Genomic DNA, 23,465 nt, shown 5'->3' on the forward strand with positions numbered 1-23,465 from the left:
TGATATTCAGCACAATAAATCGTTTCGGAAGCTGAGAAATAATCGCCTCAAGCCAAGTTGACATTAAGGACGAAGAGTAAGGACCGAATCGATACGAATTCGTCCGCGCAAATGAATTGAGGTTATGGTCTGTTTCATGGATCGACCACACGTATCGCAGATCTTAATGGCTCTACGTATACTGAGATTTGGTGTGATAGTCAGCCAGCTGCTAATTCTACCTCATGCAGGTAAAATTAGCTGCAGAGCTGAACATCTCGGCTTATGAAGCAGAGGAGAGAAAAGAAGACACCAGAATCGTTCTTTGCTTATCTTGGTTCGTCGCAGCAGATTTTCAAGATGCCCTATCTGAGTTATTGTGTCAGACAAGTCCTGAATGGTTTCGGATTCGAATTGGTTATTTCACCCGTGGCGTTAGTGAATATAAACAAATATTCTCGCACAAATCCATTAAGGTATCCCTAATCTCGCGACTCTAGACTGGACAAAGGGAGATCATCACACTTATCCCTATCATGAAATCTCCAGCTGGTTTCACTGCGACGTTGTCATAGCACATAATTTCACCCTGTGAAACAACACAAGTCTGCTGTGTTATAGCAAAACTACATGGTACGAATCTAACAAAGATTTAAGCTCTATTGATCTGCCGCCCTAATAGCTTACGAAATCAGCCCCTTCCATTACTCGAGCTTCAGCTGTCTAAACTGTTCAATTGTTGTTTCGAAGCCGTTCGCCTCGCTCTCCAGATCAGCCAACTTCTTTTTGTCGGCATTCTGCGTCGCGACGGCCACCTTCTCGATGTACACCGGATCTTGAAGGAGCTTAGTCTGCTTTTGGACAGCGGCACGGGCCTTTTCCAGCTTCTTTGCCGCTTTGGCAATCTCCTCGTCCAAGTCGACGCGATCCTTGACGTAGATGAAGACGGAAACGGCACTGGACACGGGGAAGGCAACACAGCCGGTAGGGCGAGCATGATCTGGCGAGAGGATCTCGATTTCCATGGCGCCCTTGCCGCTGAGAGAACGGATGGATGACTTCTCCTCGGACACAGTCTTGTGTGACGCTGTGTCGTAGGCATGGATGAAGATCTTCGCTTCGTCTTTGGGTGAGTACTCGGCTACGAGAGACCGAATACCCTTTGAGCAGCCCAAAATGATGTCGTAGGCAGCCTCAGCTTCGGGGTTCTCAAATTGTTGGTCCCATTCGGGGTACTTCGCTATCATGATACTCTGTGTTCTATCATCCGGCCTTCTGGGTAATCTCTGCCACAATTCTTCTGTGATGAACGGAAGGAAGGGGTGAGATAGGACGAGAGCTACTTCAAGAACGGAGTAGAGTGTCTGAAGCGCAGAATTTATCTGAGCTTCAGAACCCTCTTGGATCAAAGTCTTGGAGTTCTCGATGAAAACATCGCATCTAGATAGTAAACAGTTAGTCGAACCTTCATGTAAGCCAGGCTGCGCGGGGGGATTGGGGCCACATACAGCTGGAAATACCAGTAAGAGTATACAAGGTTGGCGCTCCTCATGAAATCTCTCTGCTCGACAGCCTCATTAATTGCCTTGGTAGCATGGTTCATCTTCCCAAGAATCCAGAGCTCTGCTAGCGACTCATTTCCATTAAGAGCCAACTGCTTCGCAGGAACAAAGTCCTTGACAGCATCCAGCTTGCCGAGGACGTACTTGCAGGCGTTCCAGATCTTGTTACAGAAGCGTCTGTAAAGATGGATGACCTTGACGTCCAGATTAATGTCGCCACCGCCCGTACTGTAGGCGATGAGGGCAAAGCGAAGAGCGTCTGCTCCGCATTCCGGAATACCTTGCGGGAATGAAGTCTTCTGGTACGCGGTAGCCTTCTTGACTTCGGAGGCAGCGAGGTTGCCAGTAAGGAGCTTGTCATGCAGAGCTTGGAGCTCGATACCGCGAATGACGTCCAAAGGGTCAATAACGTTACCGAGTGATTTGCTCATTTTTCGACCTTCGGAATCACGAACTATACAAGGGTCAGCTCAAAGTGAGCTACGCCAACAGAGACTATGAACTTACTCAAAGAATGGCAGAATACCTCAGAGAATGGTACGGTGCCCTGTTTATCGAGTCAATATTGCCTGTCATAAACAGGAGACGGCATCCTACTTACTGTGAGCTTGATACCAAGGAAGATCATACGAGCGACCCAGAAAGGACTGCAAAGCTCCAAGTCAGTATGTGTTTTATAAACAAGATGAGATGTTCACGCATAGGGGTGAACTTACATGATATCCCACCCGGTCTCTAGGACACTGGTAGGGAACAGACGAGACATATCAGGAGTTTCCCTGGGCCAACCAAGAGTCGCGAAAGGCCAGAGACCAGAGCTGAACCATGTATCAAGAACATCCTCGTCCCGAATCTATTGTCTCATTCGTTAGCCTCCGAGATACTGGCCTCTGGCAAACCAAGAGAAAAAAGTTCACTGGGAAATGCTATCCCTGGTAACTCTGACTCGTGTAGATCAAGAAAGGGATCTAGGATATTAACTAACCAGTTCAAACTTTTTGTCCGGCCAGGCCTTCTTGGCTTTGACAAAAGCTGCATTCTAATCAGTACCCGGCGCCTAGAGTAAGAGTTGGAATGCGAAGGTAATACCTTCTTCTTGAGTTCGTCCCGCGAACCATCTGTCGTCAGTATCCTGGTCATCTTCTCCTTCGAAGCGAACACGGTACACGGGGCACTGATGTCCCCACCACAGCTGTCTTGAGATGCACCAGTCGTTGATGTTGGCCATCCATTGAAGGTAGTTCTTTTCCGCCGATTCGGGTTTGATCTTGATTTGGCCCGTTTGAACAGCTTTAATCTACGTGACAAGTATTAGCAAATAAGACAAAGCACAGAGAACAGTGTAAGAAATGTGAGGCTTACTGCTGGTTCTGCGAGATCATCCATCTTCACCCACCACTGTGGCTTCATCATAGGCTCGACGACATCCTTGGTCCTCTCTGAACGAGGTACAGTCATGGGATTGTCCTTCTTATCCACGTAGAGACCAAGTTTCTTCAAGTCTTCCTGGATGGAGTACCGGACGTCGAAACGTTTCTGTCCCTGATACGGGCCACCGTTCTCGTTGATCAATCCGTTGTCCGTCAAGATGTTGATAAACTCGAGCTTATGCGTCATACCCAGCTTAAAATCGTTGACATCGTGTGCTGGGGTCAATTTGACGGCACCGGTACCGAACTCGCGGTCGACGTATGTATCGGCAACGATTGGAAGCCTGCGGCCCTTGATGAAGGGATGAACAGCAAATTTGCCCACGAGATGTGTGTACCGAGGATCGTCGGGGTGTACGGCGATGCCACTGTCGCCTAGCATGGTCTCGGGACGCGTTGTCGCAACTTCAATAGTCTCATCTGAATTCTCGATTGGATATTTAAAGTGAACAATGATTCCAAACTCGACCTTTTTGTCGTATCCCGGTACATCAAGAAGCGTTCGCCCTGATAATTCCTCGTTGTCAACCTCGATATTGCTGAGGGCAGTCGTCAGGGTGGAATCCCAGTTGACCAGACGATTGGCTCGATAGATGATGCCCTCTTCGTGGAATTTGATGAACACATCCGCGACAGCTGCTGAAAAGTGCTCGTCCTATTGACTTTTAGCATGAATGTTGTGGCAACGGCGTAATCCTGGGATGCGCACCATTGTAAACGCCTCTCTGCTCCAATCAAGACTGCTTCCCATTTTTCTGAACGCATTGTTGATCTTTTGGTGATACTCCTCCTTCCAATCCTGGACGAGTTCAACAAATTGTGCTCTGCCCAGATCATGCCTGGTCTGTTGTTTCCTCTTCCAGAGAGTCTTTTCTACAACGCTCTGTGTCGCAATGCCTTGGGGGTCATCAGATCATGTCAATTAACCAAGGTATGTCGGGGGAAATCTTACCAGCATGGTCGCAACCGGGTAGCCACAATGTAGTCTTTCCCTTTTGCCGGTTGTAGCGGATCATCAGATCTTGCAACGAGTTGCCCAAGGCGTGGCCCATGCTGTTCCATTGTCAATAATTCCTTGTTATGAGTATTGGAAATAGACGTATAGGGAGACTTACTGCAGAGCTCCCGTGACATTAGGAGGAGGCACAACGATGACAAATTTGCCCTCGGGCTTGACATCGCCTTCTGGTGTGAACTGGGGCTTGAAGTACCCCTCCTTCTCCCACCAAGCATACCAAGCCGACTCAACAGCAACAGGATGATACGAGGAATAGTGAGAATCTTCAAAAGGCTTAAGTCGCTTCTTCTCTCCCTCTGGGGTGTCCTCGACGAACGGAGGCAGGACTTCGGCCGCGGCCTTTTTCTCCTTCTCCTTGTCCTTGGTCTTTTTCGCAGCGGTAGTGGCCGCCGCAGCCTTGGCAGCTTTCTTCTGCTCGTAAGCGGCGAGCTTTTCTGCCTTTTTGCGCTCCCGTTCAAGTTCTTTCTCGGTCTTTACTTTGGCTGGGGCGGGTGTTGTGTCCGAGGAACTGGGCTGAACGCCGGCCTCGATGCCGTCAGCCACCGGAGCCGGTGTACCCTCCGGCTGCGGGTCGGTTGCGGCGACTGCCCCGCGAAGAATATCTTGTTAGCCAGACCTTCGCTCTCGGGCCTTGATGAGGCATTCGTGGTTGAACTTACTTGGATTTTCTCGTGCGCTGTTGGTAGCCATTGCTAATGTTCGGGAGGGAATCTTGAACAAACGAAGGTGACAGGCGCGCGAGGGGCGTTTAAAACGGCGGCCGAGCAAACATCGCAGCAACTGGTGACTCACAGCTACATGTTTGCTGCCGTTGTGCGGCACAATGCCGGCTTATTAAGGCACATTCCTGAGACCAAAGTGAGTGTTGGTCTGACTCAGTCAAACAAGAACCAGTCATCATAGTTAACGACCACATTACCTGCTATATTTGTTTATTTGCAATGGCCTCAATGGCTTGTAGCTCCTTCAATGGCCAGAGTAAAATACAACTAAGCTAACTGCAGAGACCGCCCGTGCGGAGATTTTATTGATCGACCATGTGGTTATGGAGCGATAAAGACCGTGACAACATGACAGATGAAAAAAGTCGGACAATATTCGGCCACTGTCGGACGCAGTTGGCAAGATGAAATTGTTTCGAGGTTATGTTGAGGTGCTCGTTGTTCTATTCAATGCATTGTATAATTTTGTAAGAGACGGCGGCACCCTTGCCCGTTTGAATACACAATGCGCGAGCAATGACTGATGCAACATCGTTTACGCGTGGCTTAATCTCGTTCGTCTCTGTTTGCTTGGGAAAAAATAATCCTATTATATGCAGCAATTAATCATCATTTGACATAAATAAGATGACGGCAATGGCTGGATTGACCGAAATAGTGTAATAGAAGAGTTTCTGATAGACCAATCTTGAGTTTGGTCAGCTGAGATAACCCAAAATGCCGTCTATAACACCGAAAGGCCGCAAATTCCCCGCAGTCAAGGCCGACACACCGCAGCAATATTGACTTCACTTCGGGAGTTACCGACAAGCAACATAATTCCAAACATCTCAGAACTTGCTATCAAATGGCATGTGTAAGGCAATTATTTTTTAACTTTTGTAAGTATGTTTAAAGTTATCGCTGATACTGGAAGCGATTATAAAAGGATGTAAGGCTCGCGCTGAAATGTAGACAATGCAGCATCAATCAATTGAATAGCAAAGATCCTCAATCCAAACTATCTAATTTTATATAATAAACCTCTTAAATACTCTTCATTAACGATACTATGCCATACGTCGCAGAGCCGTGGTCGTTCGACGACGTTTTAAAACTCACCAAAGTCAGCTCGGCCTACTGGAGAGCTACGTTTAATGCTCCGCCATTGAACCTCTTTACGCCACGAACCTATGCAGCATTGCGTACACTTGTCGAGCTTCTCGAAAACGACCGGGCAGTCAAGGTCATCGTCTTTGATAGTTCGGTTGAAGATTATTTCATCGCCCATTGGGACTTGACGACTGGTGAGGACAAGCCGGAAGACGAAGAGACTGCTCCCATCTTTGACTGGGCCAACTTTGTGCTTCGTCTTGCACGTCTTCCCGTAGTAAGCATTGCCGAAGTTCGTGGACGCACTCGTGGCCATGGCAGCGAATTCGTTCTGGCGTGCGACATGCGCTTTGGCAGCATTGAGAAAGCAATCTTTGCGCAGCCCGAGGCCGCTGCTGGCGTTCATTGTGGTGGTGGAGGAATCGAGTGGCTGCCTCGCTTGGTAAACCGCTCGCGAGCCTTGGAGATTCTTCTTGGGGGTGAGGATTTCGACGCTACGACTGCTGCTCAGTACGGGTACATCAACCGTGCGATCAAGGACTCGGAGTTGTCTGCCTTTGTGGACAATTTTGCGCGCCGGATAGCTGGATTTGATCGTAAGCCTCTGCTGGAAACTAAGCGGGCTGTTAATGATCGTGCTGGACTGCCTCGACTGACGGATCTTCTTTCATCTATGCAGGACTTTGTTCGAGCTTGTACTTGGCCTGAGACTACGAAGCGAATGAAAACTCTCTTTGAGATGGGCATCCAGCAGGTCGGTCCTTTGGAGAAGGATATGGGACGTCATCTTCATGAAGCTTCCATCAAAATGTATGGAAAGACTGAAGATGCACAATGAGAATGCAGTCCTATTCGCATGCCATTTGCATTGCTCGGCTTGCGTACATAGTTCGATAAAAGTCATCATGAACTCCATAAAATAAACTCATCGGCTTCTTCGTATATATTTCAGCGCTAGTTTAATTTTCTCCTTAGTGATGCAAGTAATTTTCCGACAGCAATGTGATCATCTCCGATTACTATTCGAACAAGTTGAAGACCAGCGGCTATGGACATCTAGCTCCTGTAGAAATGTCATATGATAAACCATGAATAGAAAACTAGAGTCAACCATATGTGCAGTGGCGCATCATTACTCAATAAAGTAATCTATTATAATGGATAATTATTAATTTATTTACTGAAGTCCTGCTTAATTCTAGTCTATCATCACTTCCGGTCCCTTACTACAGCCAGTTATCAACCAACTTGTTCTTAATTCCTGTCGTAATCCACCTTATACTCCGTCTTCACCCTGATCCCCAAATCTTTACCATTGCCCCTCGCATGTTCTTTTGCCTCAGAGTCAAGGATTGACTCTTCACTAGTGTTATCCGAGGTGACCCGCGCCCTGGTAGTGCTGTGCCTAGCAGCCATGGTATCATCTATCGTTGCATTTGCCGATTTGCCTCGCGGCCCAGATCCACCGATGGTCTGCAACGAAAACATGTTATCCCCTGATTGGTCCCTATTTCTAATCCATCCGCTGCCACCTCCCGTACCGCTACTTCCTTTTGCGCTGGACAAACCCTCCAACCAGCCTCGGTAAAGCGGTCGACAGACAGGAATGCCGATACAAACCATGGTGGTACAGAATTCCGCAGCATGCCATATAATGATGCCAACAACATCTTTGAGGTAATTCGGGCTGCCCAAGAACTTCAATTGTATGGCTCTCTCAATGCCGCAAGCCCCGGCAATAACACCCAGGCTTAAAGAAGCAGCAATGACTCGTTTCTCCCGCTTCGGCATTTGAATATTCCATAGAAGATACCACGGAAAGGCTGCATACCAAAAGTCCGTTATGACAGACCAGGCGCCTGCGTAAGTTGAGATTGGGCCTGGGTCGATGGGGCATTTTCCGTCAGGGATTCGACGATCCCACAAGAAGGCCGTGGGATGACATGCAAACCAGAAGACGAAAAGCGAGGCTACGATGCCAGTGGCGAGGAAGAAGTTGGGAATCCAAATGATGATTTGATTGCGCTTATCTGGAACGAGTCGTACCAAGAAGAGAGCCATGGAAGTCTTGCAAAGGATCGTTCCGAAGACGAGGATGGTCTGACCGATGGCAGAGTAGAGAATTGCCCTCGTGACAGATTCCATTCCCACGACAGGACCTTTGAGGGCGATAACATCGTCGATATTTCGGCCGAACCCATACGTCGACGCAATCGTCATCATTATGTCGTAGGTTAAAAGGGTAATCTGTTGATTTGTGAGTTCCAGGGCAACACATACAACTCATCACATCTTCGCTGCCGAAGGTCGATGTACATACAAAGGAGGCATTATAGAAGTAGTCGTCCAATCCATACGCGCGAATTACTCTCACACGAGTATACAAACGAAGAATGACAAAGACCAGCGCCAGCGCGGTAAGTGACCACAGCACAGCCAACATCTTGGGTGCATCTCCGCCCAGTCCCGTCTGATATTGGTTTGCCATGGCTGTTGTTGGTGGCTTGAAGCCCGTTCCAACCAAGTTCGATGCAAAAGGATGGCTCGTGTGTTGCAGAACATTCTAACAGGGAAAGGGGAGCATGTTTTTGAATCTCTGGAGTAAGACTCACCCTGGCACCGAGTTGTCGGTTGGACCTGGGGTCACGCCCGTTACCAGAATCGCGGACAGCATTTCGGATGGATACGGGTAATATAAAGAGGAAAGATCAGCAACGATACCTGTTCTAGGAAATATTACCAGTACCTGCAGTTGCTTAGTGGCAAGAAGGGAGCGGTAGTTGAAAAAATTTCATAAAAGTTTTACTCTTCATAATTCCTTTTTTGCTGTCTTCTAGCTGAGCATGGGTTTCTTCACTACATGTGCTGGGGTAGCACCGGGGATCAGGGGGTTGTCTGTGATCTCTGCACCAAGCCAGTGTTCATTACCTAGTTCAGTATAGATGACCGCGGCAAACAGGAAACCGAGCCGTTAGACCCCGGCAAATATCTCACTTGGACAAGGGTGGAGGCCAAGCGAGGAACCACGAGCATGCTAAGACTTCTAGGTTGCAACGTAAGCGAAAATCAACTTTGTTTAGTTATCATCCTTGGTTGAATCGCCTACGGACGTTGGGAGGATAGGCTGCACGCTACAGCTGCCAAACCTTTCCAAACCCTGCCAAGACCTAGGCTGAATATAGCTTCGATATCCGCGGGTGAGGGGGAAAATGGCTGCGGTGGTTAGGGGCTCGTGGGGGCCACTAGGAGATGCCGACCTGTAATTTGCAAGATTATTTGGCCTTTCCACGGCATGGTACGAGATATACGAGGAGGGAATTTCTCCAGTATATACCAGGCCACTATTTAGCGATAGCCGACTCCCGAGTTCTATCCGGATGGCATTATTGTACAAGGAGTAGTGTATAGCCCTGTAAATAGGCTTTTGTCAAATAGTGGGCAAAGAGGCGGATAGACATCTTCGGGAACCCGCAACGGAAAAGCCCGCGGAGAGTGGACTCGGCCGAGTGACGGACAAAAGGCATCGGACTCCACGCTGAAAGCACGGAAAACAGGACACGCGTGGAGAGATAAAGCCGGGGCGATGTCCATACCCAAAACACCCCAATCAAAGCACGCAAATTTGTTGTTGGTTTTGTTCTTCCCCCCCTTTGGACGGGTAAATGTAACGCCAGAAACTGGGAATCGATGGGTCACCGTCTCCTTTCAGTTCCTGCTGCATAGGTTGATCATCCCCTGGCTGCGGAGAAGCACTACAGTACGCTTGCATTCAGCAAGGATGTTTGAACCAACAGCAGTCTCCTTATTTGCTCTTACGGAGTACATTGCTCCGTAATCGTAATACGACCTCAAGTTGTCACTTTCCCCAGAGAGAAGCAGTCGATAAGGTTTGCATGAATAAAGTCATCGGAAAGGGAAATCTCCAGGATCTTTCCATTATTGAGATCTTCGAATTGAAGAACTCGTCCGGACCACGGGGTTTAAGTGCTTCCCCCGTTGCCAAAGGGTGAAACGTGCGTTGTGGAGACGAGTTGAAAACTTGGTTGAGGTCGACCCACCCCACTGATGAGAAAAAGGTGTAACAAATCAGATATTTTGTCATTTCGAGTAGAGTCAAGGATAACGGCATCCCTGGACCCTTTTGTTGGTGCTAACTCGCTGCTGTTGACTATCCGTCGACTTGTGGATCACATTGGACGTAGAATTCCGCCTAATGATACGACATGCCTGAGGGGTCTCGGCCCCTATAGACAAGTTTGAGAGCAATTCTTCTTGCTGTTTGCATGTGAACTACTAAGAGGGGTTCCCCGTTTATCTTCTTGGAAATTCTTCCAGAATAACCACACTGAAGCTGTAGTTTGTCTTGGTACGAGAACAGTCCAAGTTCTCGTGGAAGCTTGCCATCATGGACAATAACTCTGTTCCCAACTCAGCCCAAGGTGCTGGGCTCCTGCAAAATGGCCCGTCCATATTGGTTAAACCAGCGGTGATCTTCATGCTCCTTCCAGTCGCGACTTATGTCTTCTGGAGCTTTGTTTCGTACCTAATCTCGCCATTGAAGAAGTATCCTGGGCCATTCTTAGCATGTAAGTGAATATGAGAGCATCTTAAGCTGAAAGAGGGTCGTATCAGTAACATGTTGTGCGATATTAAGCCTATACCAACTTCTACCGAATGTATTATGCCTATCGAGGAAATATGCACCTCTTGACCAAGAAACTCCACGACAAGTACGGTCCGGTTGTTCGCATGGGCCCCAACTACATCGACGTTGACTACCCCTCATTGATTAAGACGTGCTTTGACTTTGGGGGGGTTTGGAGAAAGGTAAGTCTCGACATTGCATTCTATTAGAGTGGACATTGGTTAACGTTTAGCTGTCATATCACAGACTGATTGGCATGGCGTCAGTGGAGCAATGGTTGAAGGCAAGCTCTACTACAACATCTTCTCAGAGTGTAATCCCGAAGAGCATGCTCGGATTAAGAAGCCAATTGCAAAGTATTGGTCTGCTCCTGGTGTCGCGCCAATGGAGCCGCACGTTGATTCTGTGATCTCTACACTGTGCCGGGCACTTGATCAACGGTTCGCTGGCGACGAGGACTTTGGAAAGACCTTTGACTTTGCTGAATGGATGCTATTCTGTAGGACACTGCCTATGCCATGTCGTTGGAATCAAGCTGACTTGTCTAGTTGGAATGGATGCGGTCGCCAAGACTACATGGAGTGAAGCGGTCGGATATCTCGAGAAGGGACATGATTTCGATGGCACTCTGAACGTCTCGGACAGAGCCTACGACTATCTCGTCACGGTCGGCATGAACCCTATTTTCGACAAATTTCTCGACAAGAACCCGATTATGCGATTTGGCCCGCCGTCGTTTGGAACCGTCACTGGAATTTGCCTTGGGCACCTCATGGCGCGCATGAAGGGCGAAGACGGCCACGACCAATCCAAACCCGACTTCTTGGACCGCTATCTTGAAGCTCAGCAGCAGAACCCCGAAGTTGTCGACATCTACCGTATCCTCTCCTACATGCTCGTCAATGTTGCCGCCGGCGCCGACACCACTGCGGCGAGCTTGCGCTCCATCTTTTACCTCTCGCTGAAGCACCCTGCCGTCTTCCGCCGTCTGAGAGACGAGATTGTCAATGCCAAGTTTTCGCAGCTGCCAGTTCCCTATGCCGAGTCCCGACAGCTTCCGTACCTGGAGGCTGTCTCCCGAGAGTGTTTCCGATACATGCCCGGCAACTGCTTCGCCCAGGAGCGTTACGTTCCATCTGGCGGTTTGGCGCTTCCTGATGGCTCCGTCGTGCCGGCCGGTACTGCTCTTGGATTCAATGCCTACGTGCTCCACAGAAACAAGGAGGTCTGGGGCGATGATGCTGAAGAGTTCCGCCCCGAGCGCTGGTTGCAGGCCGACAATGAGACCGAGGAGGAATACAAGAACCGCATTCAACAATTGAACAATGTGGACTTGTCTTTCGGTGCTGGTTCGCGAAAGTGCATCGGCATGAACCTTGGAAAGATGGAGGTTAGCAAGACAGTGGCAACACTCATTACCCTCTTCGACTTTGAATTGGAAGACCCCAAGAAGGAATGGAAGGTCCACAACAGCTTGATTCCCAGGGCGTCTGAGATTATGATCAAGATGAAGAAGAGACCGGGTGCTGGTCAACAAATCAGCGAAATGAGCAGCCACTACTAGTGCCGCTGACTTACTAGGGAGATGGGGGTATCTGCAGATTCAACATTGTGTTAATAGCTTTGCTACAAGATTGACTATACCAACTTAATATGTATTCTTCAACCTTTCATGTTAGTAATTGTCCACTAGCTAGTCATGTCATAACTCGTACCAATAGAAAGCGACGGCGTGACGGATGTTCTTTGTGAAATCTTAGTTGAATAGTAATCACCGCTCCAGTGAATCTTCGTCTTATAAGCCCGCATGTCCCCACGCCGCCGGTTATAAGTCCGCTCACCTTACATCCTCGCGCATGCACAATGTCCACTTCCAACGAAAGCCCGTCACCACGGCCTCGAGCCGTGGCAAATCACAGCACCCTCGGGGTTTTGGCTTTGCGGTGGTCTTGTGCGACATGCCGCCAATCGAAACGCCGCTGCGATAAAATATACCCGAAATGCACACTCTGCGTTCAGTGAGTCTGCCCTTCACCTCCGCTGCTGCGGATGATGCGAGGATGCAGCAAATCAGTGTTTAGTAACACCTGTGTAGGAAGAATACTCCATGTAACTACCCAGGCCGTCGGAAAAGAGAGAAGCTGAAGAACCGCATAAAGGCGATTCTGCCAGTGGGAAAATCCATCGTCGACCCGCCTCCCGTTGTATTGGCTGAGAAGAAGCACGACGTGCGCCAGCTCTCGTTTCCTTCTGCCAGTTCCAGCTTCATTGCGGAGAGTTTTCTCGATCCCGAGGTCTTTTCCAAGGCGCAGTTGAAAGTGGTAAACGCCGATGTGGAGGTGACAGATGACATAGCCGAGTTGGTCGGGAGCGTGCTGGACATTCAGGCCACCTCTGCCAAGTTCTTTAAGTCGGTTCACATGTGGATGCCGATCATATCGAAGCCTCATTTTTGTGCGAACCTGCTCAATCGGTTAACCTACAAGAGAGCTGAGTTGTTTCTGCTCGTGCTGTCTATGAAGTTAAGCTTCACACGAGTCAAAACCTGGAACACGCCATTGTACGAGACGGTGAAGCTATTCCAATTTAAAATTGAGGCTTCAGGGGTATTGTCAACTCTAGTTCTCCAGGCTTCTATTCTCATCGCACTCTACGAGTTAGGACATGGCATCTACCCGGCGGCGTATCTCTCGGTAGGATCCTGTGCTCGGTACGCAACGGCCCTGGGTATTGAAAAGTCTATTCTTTCATCAAGCGCTGCGCAGGGCCAATGGATTGAAGAAGAAGAATGCCGCCGTATGTGGTGGGCGATTTTGGTTCTCGATAGGTATGTGACATCGACTGTCAGGTTCCTGGAATTTGCCATTTCTGTGAGGGCAACAGCAAGATATTGATGCTATTTCTAGATATCTGAACTTGAGTAATCCTAAACGGCACCTTATTACTACAGATGCAGGCTTAGAGAGTTACTTGCCTGTAGATGATGAAGTGTGGGAATCCGGAGTGAGTAAACTGTGAACATTATTTCACATCATCTCACAGGGGAACTTCTAACGTTATCCCGCAGGTACTCAATCCTGATCGTATTTATACTTTGGCAACAGCCAATAGCTACCACCTGGGGCTCTTTGCGCGATTTGCGCAGGCCGCACATCTCCTCAGCCAGGTTCTACATCATGTCTCTGAGGAGTCCAACGAGACTGCCCAGTTGCGACGCACAATATTTGCGCTAGTCAACGTCTCTAATATCGAGGCATCTATGAGACGATTAGAATACTGCAGCCAATCAGCAGTCTGTTACGCGTAGGGCAGTTCTCAACCTCTTCATACTAATGCATGTTTGACTAATGTAGTAATAGTGGTATTCTCGCGCTCGACTACTCGTCTTTTAGCAAGGGTATGTGTGTAAGTGACTCTGGTCAAAAGCTCTCCTCCGAGAGTGCTATCATTTCACAAGCAACATTAGACATGGCTTTGACCTTGATCCATGGTGATTCAGAACAGCTCTGTGATGTTGCCAGCCCCTTTCTTGTTCATTTGTTATACAAGGTAGCCTCAATGCACTTGAGGATAGCACATAAGTCTCAGACAAGGGGCGATCGAGAGAAAGTTGAGATCTTGAGAAAAAGCATGAAACTCGTCGGAAATCGATGGCTTTGCACTTGTAGGTGGCTGTTTGAAGATTCGTAGAAATTGCTTCCACTAACAGCTTTTATAGCCGCGTACCTCTCGCTTTTAGAGAAGCAAGAGATTCTGCTTGTGATGGAGTAAAATGTGCTCCTGGGTGTTATAATTTGTCGTGGCATTGATTGGATGCGGCTACATAGGGAAGCTTTGGGTTATGTTCAGGAATTATGCAGCAAAGTAATTAGGTATGATGTTTGATGTCTTATTCAAAAACCAACCTCAATGTCACTACAAGGTTCACACTAGGTACTAAGCACATCTCACGCTAACTATCGCTGATACTTCTCTTCTAATAAGGTATTCAAGTTATCCATCAAGGTGCATCATCGTGAAGTAACAATGCGGTGTTTTACGGTGTTTGCGGTGTTTCAATCAAGTTTGCGGACTTGCGGGGTTTCGGGCTTACGGGCTGCGTTTGTCTGGGCACATTCTTCGTACGTTTACTGCCAGATAGAGAAGTTTATCTGGGATGGTTAAATTGCTGGCTGCCGTTTAACATACGATTCCACAAGTTTGATTCCATACCCTTGATAATTGTCTTCACAACTTATTATACAACTTCGTTAACCATGCAAGCGACAATGAGCGATGTGAGCGATGTGTTTGTGCAGATGATGACAGTTATGTATTATTTTTAGCCCACGTTCAACGACCCTAATAAATCAGATCTATGTTGCTAGTCGGAATTATGAGTGATCGTGGCCTGAGGGCTCTGCCATCGTGTGATTGTGAGTCGCCTCGTGGCCATTGTTCTTCGTGTTTTTTGTCTTTAGCCATTCCGGAAACTCAACCCACCGATGCCTATATACCCAATCGGCCATCGCGTTATAGTCGCGACAAGTATGTACTTCGTCGAGAACAAATTCTTCCAGGTCGTTGGTTGTGACAAGTGTCAAATCTGGATGGCAAAGTAGTTGGGAGCGAACGTAGTCAAGGCAGTGGAGCATGTGCGTCTCGTCCCATGGTGGAGGTGTCTCAGACATGAGGTTTTGTCGGATTGCGTTCTATGATATCCAGTTAGATTAGACTACATAATAGAGAATTGTAAGAAATAAGAACATACTAAACAGTGAAGGGCATGGAAGACGTCCACTTGATAAATACTCTGGGAAGGATCTGTTGGGGATTGCGCTGATTGTCTCAATCCTTGTTTCCGAGCCCATTCTGTATTCAATGATATCACGCCTCCGCTATCAAGAAGATCTCTCCAATATTTATCAGCATCATGTGAATCAGCCATATATTTGGAGCCATCTTGAAATTTCATAGAAGTATTATATGATCCGAGCTGTGACAAGCCATCGAGGGAAACATTTGACCCTACAGCCCGCCTCGTCTGATTCAACACTATGAAGCCTGCGATGAGGAGAGCACATAAGATCGCTTCTAGGAGGAGGATTGAAGCATGTATGACATTGAATCTTCTGAATGACTGTTCTAGAAGACTTAGCCGTTTGTTTGTCTGTGACTGTACGTTTTCTCCAGTATCTGAATCATCGCCTTCAGTAAGTCGTTTGTATTCAGCGTCTGGTACCTTGGACATAAACATGTTGTTGTTTCCCTCATCAATCACCTCATATTCCTAGTGCTCTCAAAACTTTAAAAAAATTATCTAACTCTGAGGAGAAGTGTGGTCAGAGAGCATCTATCAAGTCCCAAGAAGGGTGGAGATTGAGTGATATCACACTCCATCAGCCACCGAATGCAACGTACCAGGGAGGGATGCATGATTCATGACTAGGCCAAGCGAGGCATATTGCTCAGAGTTAGTCTAGCCGGATTCTGCATATAAGATCTTGGTCTGAATCCTGTGGAGGCGAGTTAACGAAGGAGGGGGATCTGCAGTAGTAGGTCGACATGCACGTATCCAGCTTGTTCGGTACAACGCTCAGTTTTCAGTTAGAGCGAAAGTCATACATGATACAGGTTTGTATTATCTGGTTTTATCTTCTTAGGTCGTACAAAATGTGTATGCTATTAAGCACAGATGGGATATTTGACAAAAATCTTGGTTCCAGAGTCCTTCATGCCACCCGGATCACCACCAATCATCTTAACACAGTGATTTGTATGGTGGAAATTTGCCGTATACGAGTCAATCTTTCGGCTCGCATCTAAAGCTGCCCTGTGAATTCTTTTCCAAACGTACATGCAGTGAACAACATGCCAGTCAAACGTCGTAGTAAAGTGACCATAGTCACCAAGATGAAGCTCATCCATGGTGAGATTTCTGCCATTGATTTCATATGGCCAATTGCGACCATCATACATGAGCTTTTCGTCTTCCATGTCATCATCCGTAAGGCAATCTTGGGGAAGCCAAGAGTGCAGCACGATGCTGTATCGGCAGCCGAGGGCTTGCGCGTCGGCGGGAGAGTTACCACAGTCGCCGTGAGACCAACTTAATGGGAGACCAGTTTTTTCATCAGCACCTTCGCGCATTTCGGGAAAAGGTCGATTTGTCCTTGTGTTGTGCTTATTGGCGATGATCATTTGCCATAGACCAAGTGCCAGCACTACAGTCAATGCGCCGAGTAAAAATGATGAGATGAGAGGAATCAGGCGCCAACGAGGCCGTGCAGCTGAAGTGGCTTGGTATAACAAAGCTTCTTCACTGTCATTGCCGTCAATTTGAGCATACTCTTGCTTGGATGACTTTGTCTTGGTGAATAGAGAACTCTCGCGAAGTCGGTCCATCATGATCAAGTCGTTGCGGCGGCAAACGCATGTGCAAGTGAGGAAATGGATGATGAAAATGGAGTATAACCCCAGAGTTCTCATAGAACTTCGGACCTACGCCGAGACATAAAGGCGTCGGCTCTTTGTCACGCACGCTCGCCAAGATGATGAGTTTAGGATATGCTTCAACTGGAAATATCGGCCCTTGGTAACATGGATCAAGTCCACCTGTGTATTCGCATACCATTGTGTGGGGTTGAATCCTTCAACAGACGGAGAGCTCGGGACCGTTGAGATACCCGAGATTCATTCCTTTTCCGGTAGGTGAAAGCTGAATTGCCGTAAGGCTAGACGGATTTGCGTGCTGACAAGGGTAATGGGGCAAAGACTAGCCATGCATATAACATTACGCTAAGGATGTTATCTCTTTAAGCTTAGCAATCGTTCCTATTTACAGGTACTTTTGAGAAAGCGATGGGCGGATAGACTACGTTACACGTCCGAAAATCTGTTCACGGGACTCAGATTGCGTTGTTTTGATCAAGCTGGGATTGCAGATCCAATCCTGCGCCCCCAAATATCCGTTTAGTCGGTGAAAAGGAAGTTAGAAGCGTGTAGATCATATTGAACATGATGCAATAAAAAGAGAGTCTCTTTGTACCTTCCCCATGGAGTTATGAGATGGGATATGATATCTCAAGGTCATTGCAATGACGTCCAGTTAGAATGAAGGATTGGCCTATCGGTCTCCTGTAATGTTGCCACTTGGTGTGTCAAAGTTAAAGTACATTGGTGGAAAAAAGATTCTGTTTATAGTGTTGCGATTTGTAGAATTGTTCGTTATGATACATATAATAGATCTGGAATTTATTCTTTTATCGTGTATCTACTTGCAGGAACTACGAAAATGACCATGCTATGTGATTCTAACGATACGTCTAATTTGATTGCCGAATTGGAGCTCCCTCAACCTTATGAAACTGGTCAAAAGTCTCGTCCAATTTATGCTGAGCAGCCCATTCTCTTATTTTCTCAAAATTCTTGCATGTATGCGTTGTCCGTAGATTACCAAACATCTTTTGCTTTGGCTCACTCCACTCCCAGTAGATAGTGCCTACGTCTGATGCGCACTGAATTGACTGCCTAAGCTGGTCGTAGCAGTGTTCCAGATGATAGACATTGTCCTCGCCCTCTTCTGTGCCAGGTGTTAGATCAATTTTGAAAATGTCCGGATAGACAATCTTGCGCATGAAATTCAGGCAGTGAAGTTGGTGGAAGACGTCTAGTTCAACCATGTATTGTTTCGGGTCGTGAGCGGTTGGTGTTGTAGCATTGGGTAGTCGAGCTGCCATCGCCGCTGGAATCTGGGAAATGCCAATCTCTTCAAGTTACAATGGGTTAACATGTTTTTCTCGTCTACATGGTTTCGTCATGGGAATTTGATTACCATTGAAAAGACTGTTCCACCTCTCATTGACTTCCTCAGAGTATCCCTGGTAGGCAGATCTATCACCATGTAGACCCCCAGTGAAGACTACTGTCTTGTACTCAATTGCAGATTCAGCTGGAGCTATTGACAAAGTTAGGATATCTGTCCGTCAACTTGTACGTTGGAGATAGTTACTCACAGTAAACTGCATTTAATATTCTTAGCTGTGCGAATTTCCGATATGAGATTGCCCATGTTGATATTAGTGCCAAGAGTAGCACAACGTTGAACGCAACGGAATATGGGAGTAGTTTCGCCCGTGACACGTTTTTTGAAGGTCGTTCGTTGTGGCTTCTGTCTTTCTCATCATCACCTAGTAAATGTTCCTCGTCATGAAACTCTTCAGAGGCCACGGACGCCATATTGGTTGTTTGTCCTATGCGTAATATCACTTGGCGACTAAATGAGAGGTGAATAGCCAGGAAACACTTGAACTCCACCGTCTGTAGATTTCATTCACTGGCCCTTTGAGTAAAAAAAGTTAGCAGCTCGTCATGTTCTCATGACTAGAACGACACAGACGTTTTCAGGCTGGACAGCCAAAGATAGCCAATGGCAAGGATCTAGGTTACATTGGATTGGAAGCATGATACTAAATTCTTGCTATGAGCATAATTGCCCTTGTTTACTTGATAGACAACATTTTGATCATCCTTGTACTTGCATAACTGAGTCTCACCCAGATTTGGTGATGCGGAGAAGTTGAACTAGCCCCCATGCACATCTAAGCGAAGGATTCGAGGTGGGCGCTAATCATGCAAGGTTACTTTTGGTATAGGATATCATTTCTCCCGGAAAACCCGTACGCTGAGCTCAAATGCACGTCCTCTTACAAGTTTTGACAATCATTGGCCCAAAGAGTTCAAGAGAATGACGGAGGAGAACCAAGTTTGCTGCAGAAGAAGAGGTCTGTGTGGGAACGATGCAACGTATCATAAGAATACACTTGCTTGGTCCGGAAAGAATTTCCATCTTTGAGCCAGTATTGGTCAGTAAATGATACTGAAATAGATACTCTTACTAAATGGAAATTGATGGAAGTTATCCGTAGAGAGATGCTATGAGATACAAGGTGGGCTCTCATTCACATTCACCCATGTCCTAAGTAAAAGATAAGCGAGGGCAAATAAGTCCGCATACAAAGGTACTAAAAAGACCGGCAGCTTGAATTTAATATAGCTATTCATGTATCCTACAAAACTCGGGCTCAACCTTGAACATCTCGCCTGTAAATTTTCTACACGAAAAGCAAATTTACAACTTGACGAGTCTGCCTTGCATTACTCCACTCTTTCTACAATATGAAGATCTCCCAGCTTCTATCTTTGGGCCTGGCCCTTCTGGGCGCTGTCGACGCTGCTCCAGTTGAACAGCGTGGTACTGCTGTTGATCCTACGAACAATCAAGCTGGATGGGGAAGACGGGGTGATACTAGCGTCGACCTGGCTGATAACGAAGCTGGTTGGGGCAAACGCGGCACTGCGGTTGATCCTACAAACAACCAAGCTGGCTGGGGCAGACGAGGTACCGCTGTTGACCCTACGAACAACCAGGCGGGCTGGGGAAGACGAGGCGACACTTCTGTAGACCTCGCTGACAATGAAGCTGGCTGGGGCAAACGAGGTGATACTTCTGTGGACCTCGCTGATAATGAAGCTGGCTGGGGTAAACGAGGTGACACTTCTGTAGACCTCGCTGATAACGAAGCTGGTTGGGGGAAACGCGACACTGCCGTTGATCCCACGAATAACCAAGCCGGCTGGGGCAAGCGAGGTACCGCAGTTGACCCTACCAACAACCAGGCAGGATGGGGAAGACGTGGTACGAATGTTGACCCTACAAACAATCAGGCTGGCTGGGGCAGATAAGAAGAATGAAAGATACAAATTGGAGATTAACGACGGATTTGACTGATCGGAAAGGATGAAGCATTATTGATATATGGATGAATCTAATCTGGCATTTCTTACACTTACATATTGCAATGCTGTGAAATATAGAATCCCTCTTGTTTCGGTTTCATAAATTCTCTCCTGATTCCCCACGTGTAGGTTACACACTAGGATTCTCAATGCGTAAATCATTATCATAGGCGTTTGCGGACTGAATGGATGGTTGGCCATCATCCATCTCCTGATTGGTCATACCTCCATTCAACGAAAACGGTGAGACATTCAAGGAATGTTAGAAAGACGTCTGTTTGCATCTCATATTTTAGTGCTGAAACATCTAACGGCATTGATCAGGAAATGAGATGTTGTCTTAAAACGATCAGCTGTACTAATGCATTCCAATTTTGCTTCATCATCTCATTTGTAATAAAGATCGTTTATCCTCCCATTAAATCTACCCAGCAAGGAGTGTATTGAAGACCTGAAACAATCTGCAATCTCAAAAAATTATTTCACCCAATACCATGACCGCACAGAGCGATGGCGAGCCTCCAGATGGGAAGTTCAGTCACCTCCGGACTTCCAAATCTAGTCAACGATTAAACCAGGTCGAGAAAATCAGAGCGCACGGTGTAGGTGACCTGATCTCATTACCGGCATTGGTCGTCTGTGGAGACCAGTCAACTGGTAAAAGCTCAGTTTTGGAGGGCGTTACGGGAATACCCTTCCCTCGACAGGAAGGACTCTGTACTCGGTTTCCCAGTGAGATCAATCTTCGGCATACAGAATGCGAGTCGGTTACGATTACTGCCAGCATCAGGCCGCACATCTCGCGGCCTGCAGAAGTTCAGCAGACCCTCTCTGCGTATCGCAAACAATTGAAGGATATGTCAGAGTTGCCTGGTGTTATCGAAGAGGTGTCAAGGTTGATGAATATTCGTGGATATTGCGACAACGAAAACGCCAGCGCCTTCTCTGTTGATGTTCTTCGAATAGAGGTCACCGGTCCAATTGGATTGCACCTCAGTGTGGTGGATTTGCCAGGGCTCATATCTGTTGCCAACGAAGAGCAAACCGAAGAAGATGTCGAAGCTGTACACAATATGGTAGCATCATACCTTCAGAGCTCGCGAACAATAATTCTGGCTGTTCTACAGGCAAGCAACGATATGGCCAATCAACCTATTATTAAATTGGCGAGAACTCACGACCCCCTTGGTCAAAGGACCGTTGGGATCATCACAAAGCCTGATTTAATAAATCATGGCAGCGAAGCCAAAATCGTACTTGTGGCGAAGAATAAAGACAATATTAAGCTCAAACTGGGATTCTTTCTCCTTAAGAATCCCAGTCCTGCTGAGCTCAAAGAATGTGTCACTATGGCTGCACGTTCGAACCTAGAGCGGCGGTTCTTCTCTGGTCCGGCCTGGGCTAACCAAAATCTCGATATGAGTCGGGTAGGCGCAGAGAATCTCCGGATTTTCCTTCAAGATCTTCTCGATACTCATATAGAGAGAGAATTACCCAAAGTGAGAGAAGAGATTAAGAAGCTGTTGGCTGAGAGAGATGCTGAGCTTAGGTCTCTCGGAGAGGCCAGGCCTACAACCGATCTCATTAGGAATTTCCTCACAGCCCTTAGCATGAGATTTTATGAGCTCTTGCAGGCCGCGCTTGATGGAAACTATCACAGTATCGATACTAGGTTCTTTTCAGAGAGCGATATATCGAGACTACGAGCACGCGTGCAGAAGTCAAACACCAAGTTTGCAACCTACATGCGAGAGTCTGGGAAAAGACGAAAATTAAAAATTGAAGTCAATCGTGACAATACGGTGCCGGAGTCTGACGACTCGGAAGATGACAAATTGGATGACATTACGACACAACTTATTGTAAACAAAGCGGGAATGGTGCGATGGGTGAAAGAGGTCAGTACATACATTTACTCATTTCAAGGGACATCGTTCTAATACTCGCCATAGGCATATGCGCGTACAAAAGGAAAAGAGTTGCCTGGGAACTACAACTCGGCGCTCTTGGCCGAACTGTTTCACGAGCAATCGCGTCGCTGGCCTATTATTGCAGAATCCCACATCGATGCTATTCTCAAGATAGTTTCGGAGTGGATTCAGCTGGCTGTCGAAAGACTCATCCCCGAAGAGAGTATGCGAGCTCAAGTCCACTCAATACTGCAGCAATGGCTTGAAGAGACCGAGAAGAATGCACTCAGTGAGCTAGAAAAGCTTATCGAGGACGAACGACGCAGTCCGTTGACGTATAATCACTACTATACGGACAATGTCCAAAAAGCTCGGCTGGACGCGCAGAAGAAAGCGGTGGAAAATGCCGTTTCTGCTGAAAGAGACGTTCACGGAAAGTTACATGTTAGTAACGTTCATGTGGATATCCAGAAGTTCATCGCTGCAGTTGGGTCTCGCATTACTGTGGATATGGATGAGCAGGCATGCCACGAGGCGATCACAGAGTTGGACGCGTACTACAAGGTAAGGACCCACCGCCCCTTGGTTCCAGTATTAACTCTTTTTATAAAATGCTGACATGGGTGTCTTTTAGGTTACAATGAAGACTTTTGTCGATAACGTCGCGAGACAAGTCATCGAGCGCCACGTTATAGCACCCTTGCCAAATGCTTTCTCTCCAAATTCTGTTTCTCAACTATCCGAAGAAGACTTGCTCCGAATCGGTTCAGAGTCTGAGAAACAGATCGCCAGACGGGAGAAGCTGGCATTGCAGGTGCAGGGCTTGAAGAAGAGCCTGAGAGATTTGCAAAAGAGCTCATTGTGATGCCGTGACCGGCGCAGTCCGTTTTCCCATCGCAGCATTTTCGCTATGTTTACAATAACTTGAGTTGTAATGTCATCCAATTTGTAATCTTCTGAATTATTGGACTTGGGTTTTGGTTGTTTCACGATTCTACCTCTTGGTTGTGGTTTTCCCACTGGGTTTTCCCACAACTGTAACGCAAATGCGGAGAGAGTATGTTAGTTTTGCATGAATAAATGAATGGATTTATCTAAATCATGATGATAAAGTAATATAATTAATAAGCCAGACATGTCATATGATTGAGTTGCGCTCGTATCTGCATCCGAGTTGGTTGACTTGGCGATGCGCGTCGAGTTCGGCGCTATCAATGGGGCGCCAAGGAATTGGGCTTCGCCATGTTATTACCTTTCCTTCGTCTTATAATACGATGTTAATTGACGCTGTTTCTGATGTCATGTGAATATCATGCTGATGAGCAATCGA

At 47.2% G+C, this 23,465-nt stretch overlaps 9 protein-coding genes across 9 annotated transcripts; 5 read left to right on the forward strand and 4 right to left on the reverse strand.

The window, feature by feature from the left end:
• Window positions 1–683: 683 nt before the first annotated feature.
• T069G_09869 (tRNA synthetases class I (I, l, M and v) domain-containing protein) lies at window positions 684–4,679 on the reverse strand (the record flags this gene model as incomplete). The annotated part of the gene is made up of 12 exons (XM_056177079.1): window positions 684–1,419; window positions 1,488–1,995; window positions 2,049–2,088; window positions 2,143–2,188; window positions 2,258–2,394; window positions 2,527–2,573; window positions 2,631–2,838; window positions 2,904–3,626; window positions 3,681–3,868; window positions 3,924–4,024; window positions 4,087–4,573; window positions 4,649–4,679. 12 exons carry the CDS (start codon window positions 4,677–4,679, stop codon window positions 684–686), a joined length of 3,252 nt encoding a protein of 1,083 aa, XP_056025557.1.
• Window positions 4,680–5,762: 1,083 nt separating this feature from the next.
• T069G_09870 (enoyl-CoA hydratase/isomerase domain-containing protein) lies at window positions 5,763–6,641 on the forward strand (the record flags this gene model as incomplete). The annotated part of the gene is made up of 1 exon (XM_056177080.1): window positions 5,763–6,641. The coding sequence occupies one exon, from the start codon at window positions 5,763–5,765 to the stop codon at window positions 6,639–6,641; it is 879 nt and encodes a 292-aa protein (XP_056025558.1).
• Window positions 6,642–7,057: 416 nt separating this feature from the next.
• On the reverse strand, window positions 7,058–8,291 carry T069G_09871 (uncharacterized protein; the record flags this gene model as incomplete). Its single annotated transcript, XM_056177081.1, has 2 exons — window positions 7,058–8,050; window positions 8,124–8,291. 2 exons carry the CDS (start codon window positions 8,289–8,291, stop codon window positions 7,058–7,060), a joined length of 1,161 nt encoding a protein of 386 aa, XP_056025559.1.
• A 1,917-nt stretch (window positions 8,292–10,208) lies between these two features.
• Window positions 10,209–12,012, forward strand: T069G_09872 (cytochrome p450 domain-containing protein; the record flags this gene model as incomplete). Its single annotated transcript, XM_056177082.1, has 4 exons — window positions 10,209–10,389; window positions 10,458–10,630; window positions 10,695–10,947; window positions 10,997–12,012. The coding sequence occupies 4 exons, from the start codon at window positions 10,209–10,211 to the stop codon at window positions 12,010–12,012; spliced, it is 1,623 nt and encodes a 540-aa protein (XP_056025560.1).
• Window positions 12,013–12,311: 299 nt separating this feature from the next.
• Window positions 12,312–14,219, forward strand: T069G_09873 (fungal specific transcription factor domain-containing protein; the record flags this gene model as incomplete). The annotated part of the gene is made up of 6 exons (XM_056177083.1): window positions 12,312–12,466; window positions 12,544–13,275; window positions 13,355–13,451; window positions 13,516–13,751; window positions 13,802–14,112; window positions 14,167–14,219. The coding sequence occupies 6 exons, from the start codon at window positions 12,312–12,314 to the stop codon at window positions 14,217–14,219; spliced, it is 1,584 nt and encodes a 527-aa protein (XP_056025561.1).
• Window positions 14,220–16,112: 1,893 nt separating this feature from the next.
• Window positions 16,113–16,835, reverse strand: T069G_09874 (uncharacterized protein; the record flags this gene model as incomplete). The annotated part of the gene is made up of 1 exon (XM_056177084.1): window positions 16,113–16,835. One exon carries the CDS (start codon window positions 16,833–16,835, stop codon window positions 16,113–16,115), a length of 723 nt encoding a protein of 240 aa, XP_056025562.1.
• A 917-nt stretch (window positions 16,836–17,752) lies between these two features.
• Window positions 17,753–18,665, reverse strand: T069G_09875 (uncharacterized protein; the record flags this gene model as incomplete). Its single annotated transcript, XM_056177085.1, has 3 exons — window positions 17,753–18,195; window positions 18,262–18,384; window positions 18,443–18,665. 3 exons carry the CDS (start codon window positions 18,663–18,665, stop codon window positions 17,753–17,755), a joined length of 789 nt encoding a protein of 262 aa, XP_056025563.1.
• Window positions 18,666–19,604: 939 nt separating this feature from the next.
• T069G_09876 (uncharacterized protein) lies at window positions 19,605–20,171 on the forward strand (the record flags this gene model as incomplete). Its single annotated transcript, XM_056177086.1, has 1 exon — window positions 19,605–20,171. The coding sequence occupies one exon, from the start codon at window positions 19,605–19,607 to the stop codon at window positions 20,169–20,171; it is 567 nt and encodes a 188-aa protein (XP_056025564.1).
• A 548-nt stretch (window positions 20,172–20,719) lies between these two features.
• Window positions 20,720–23,000, forward strand: T069G_09877 (dynamin central region domain-containing protein; the record flags this gene model as incomplete). The annotated part of the gene is made up of 5 exons (XM_056177087.1): window positions 20,720–20,827; window positions 20,876–21,301; window positions 21,443–22,123; window positions 22,178–22,699; window positions 22,770–23,000. 5 exons carry the CDS (start codon window positions 20,720–20,722, stop codon window positions 22,998–23,000), a joined length of 1,968 nt encoding a protein of 655 aa, XP_056025565.1.
• Window positions 23,001–23,465: the final 465 nt, after the last annotated feature.

This window comes from Trichoderma breve, chromosome 6, assembly GCF_028502605.1.
Source record: "Trichoderma breve strain T069 chromosome 6, whole genome shotgun sequence".
Classification (NCBI taxonomy): domain Eukaryota; kingdom Fungi; phylum Ascomycota; class Sordariomycetes; order Hypocreales; family Hypocreaceae; genus Trichoderma; species Trichoderma breve.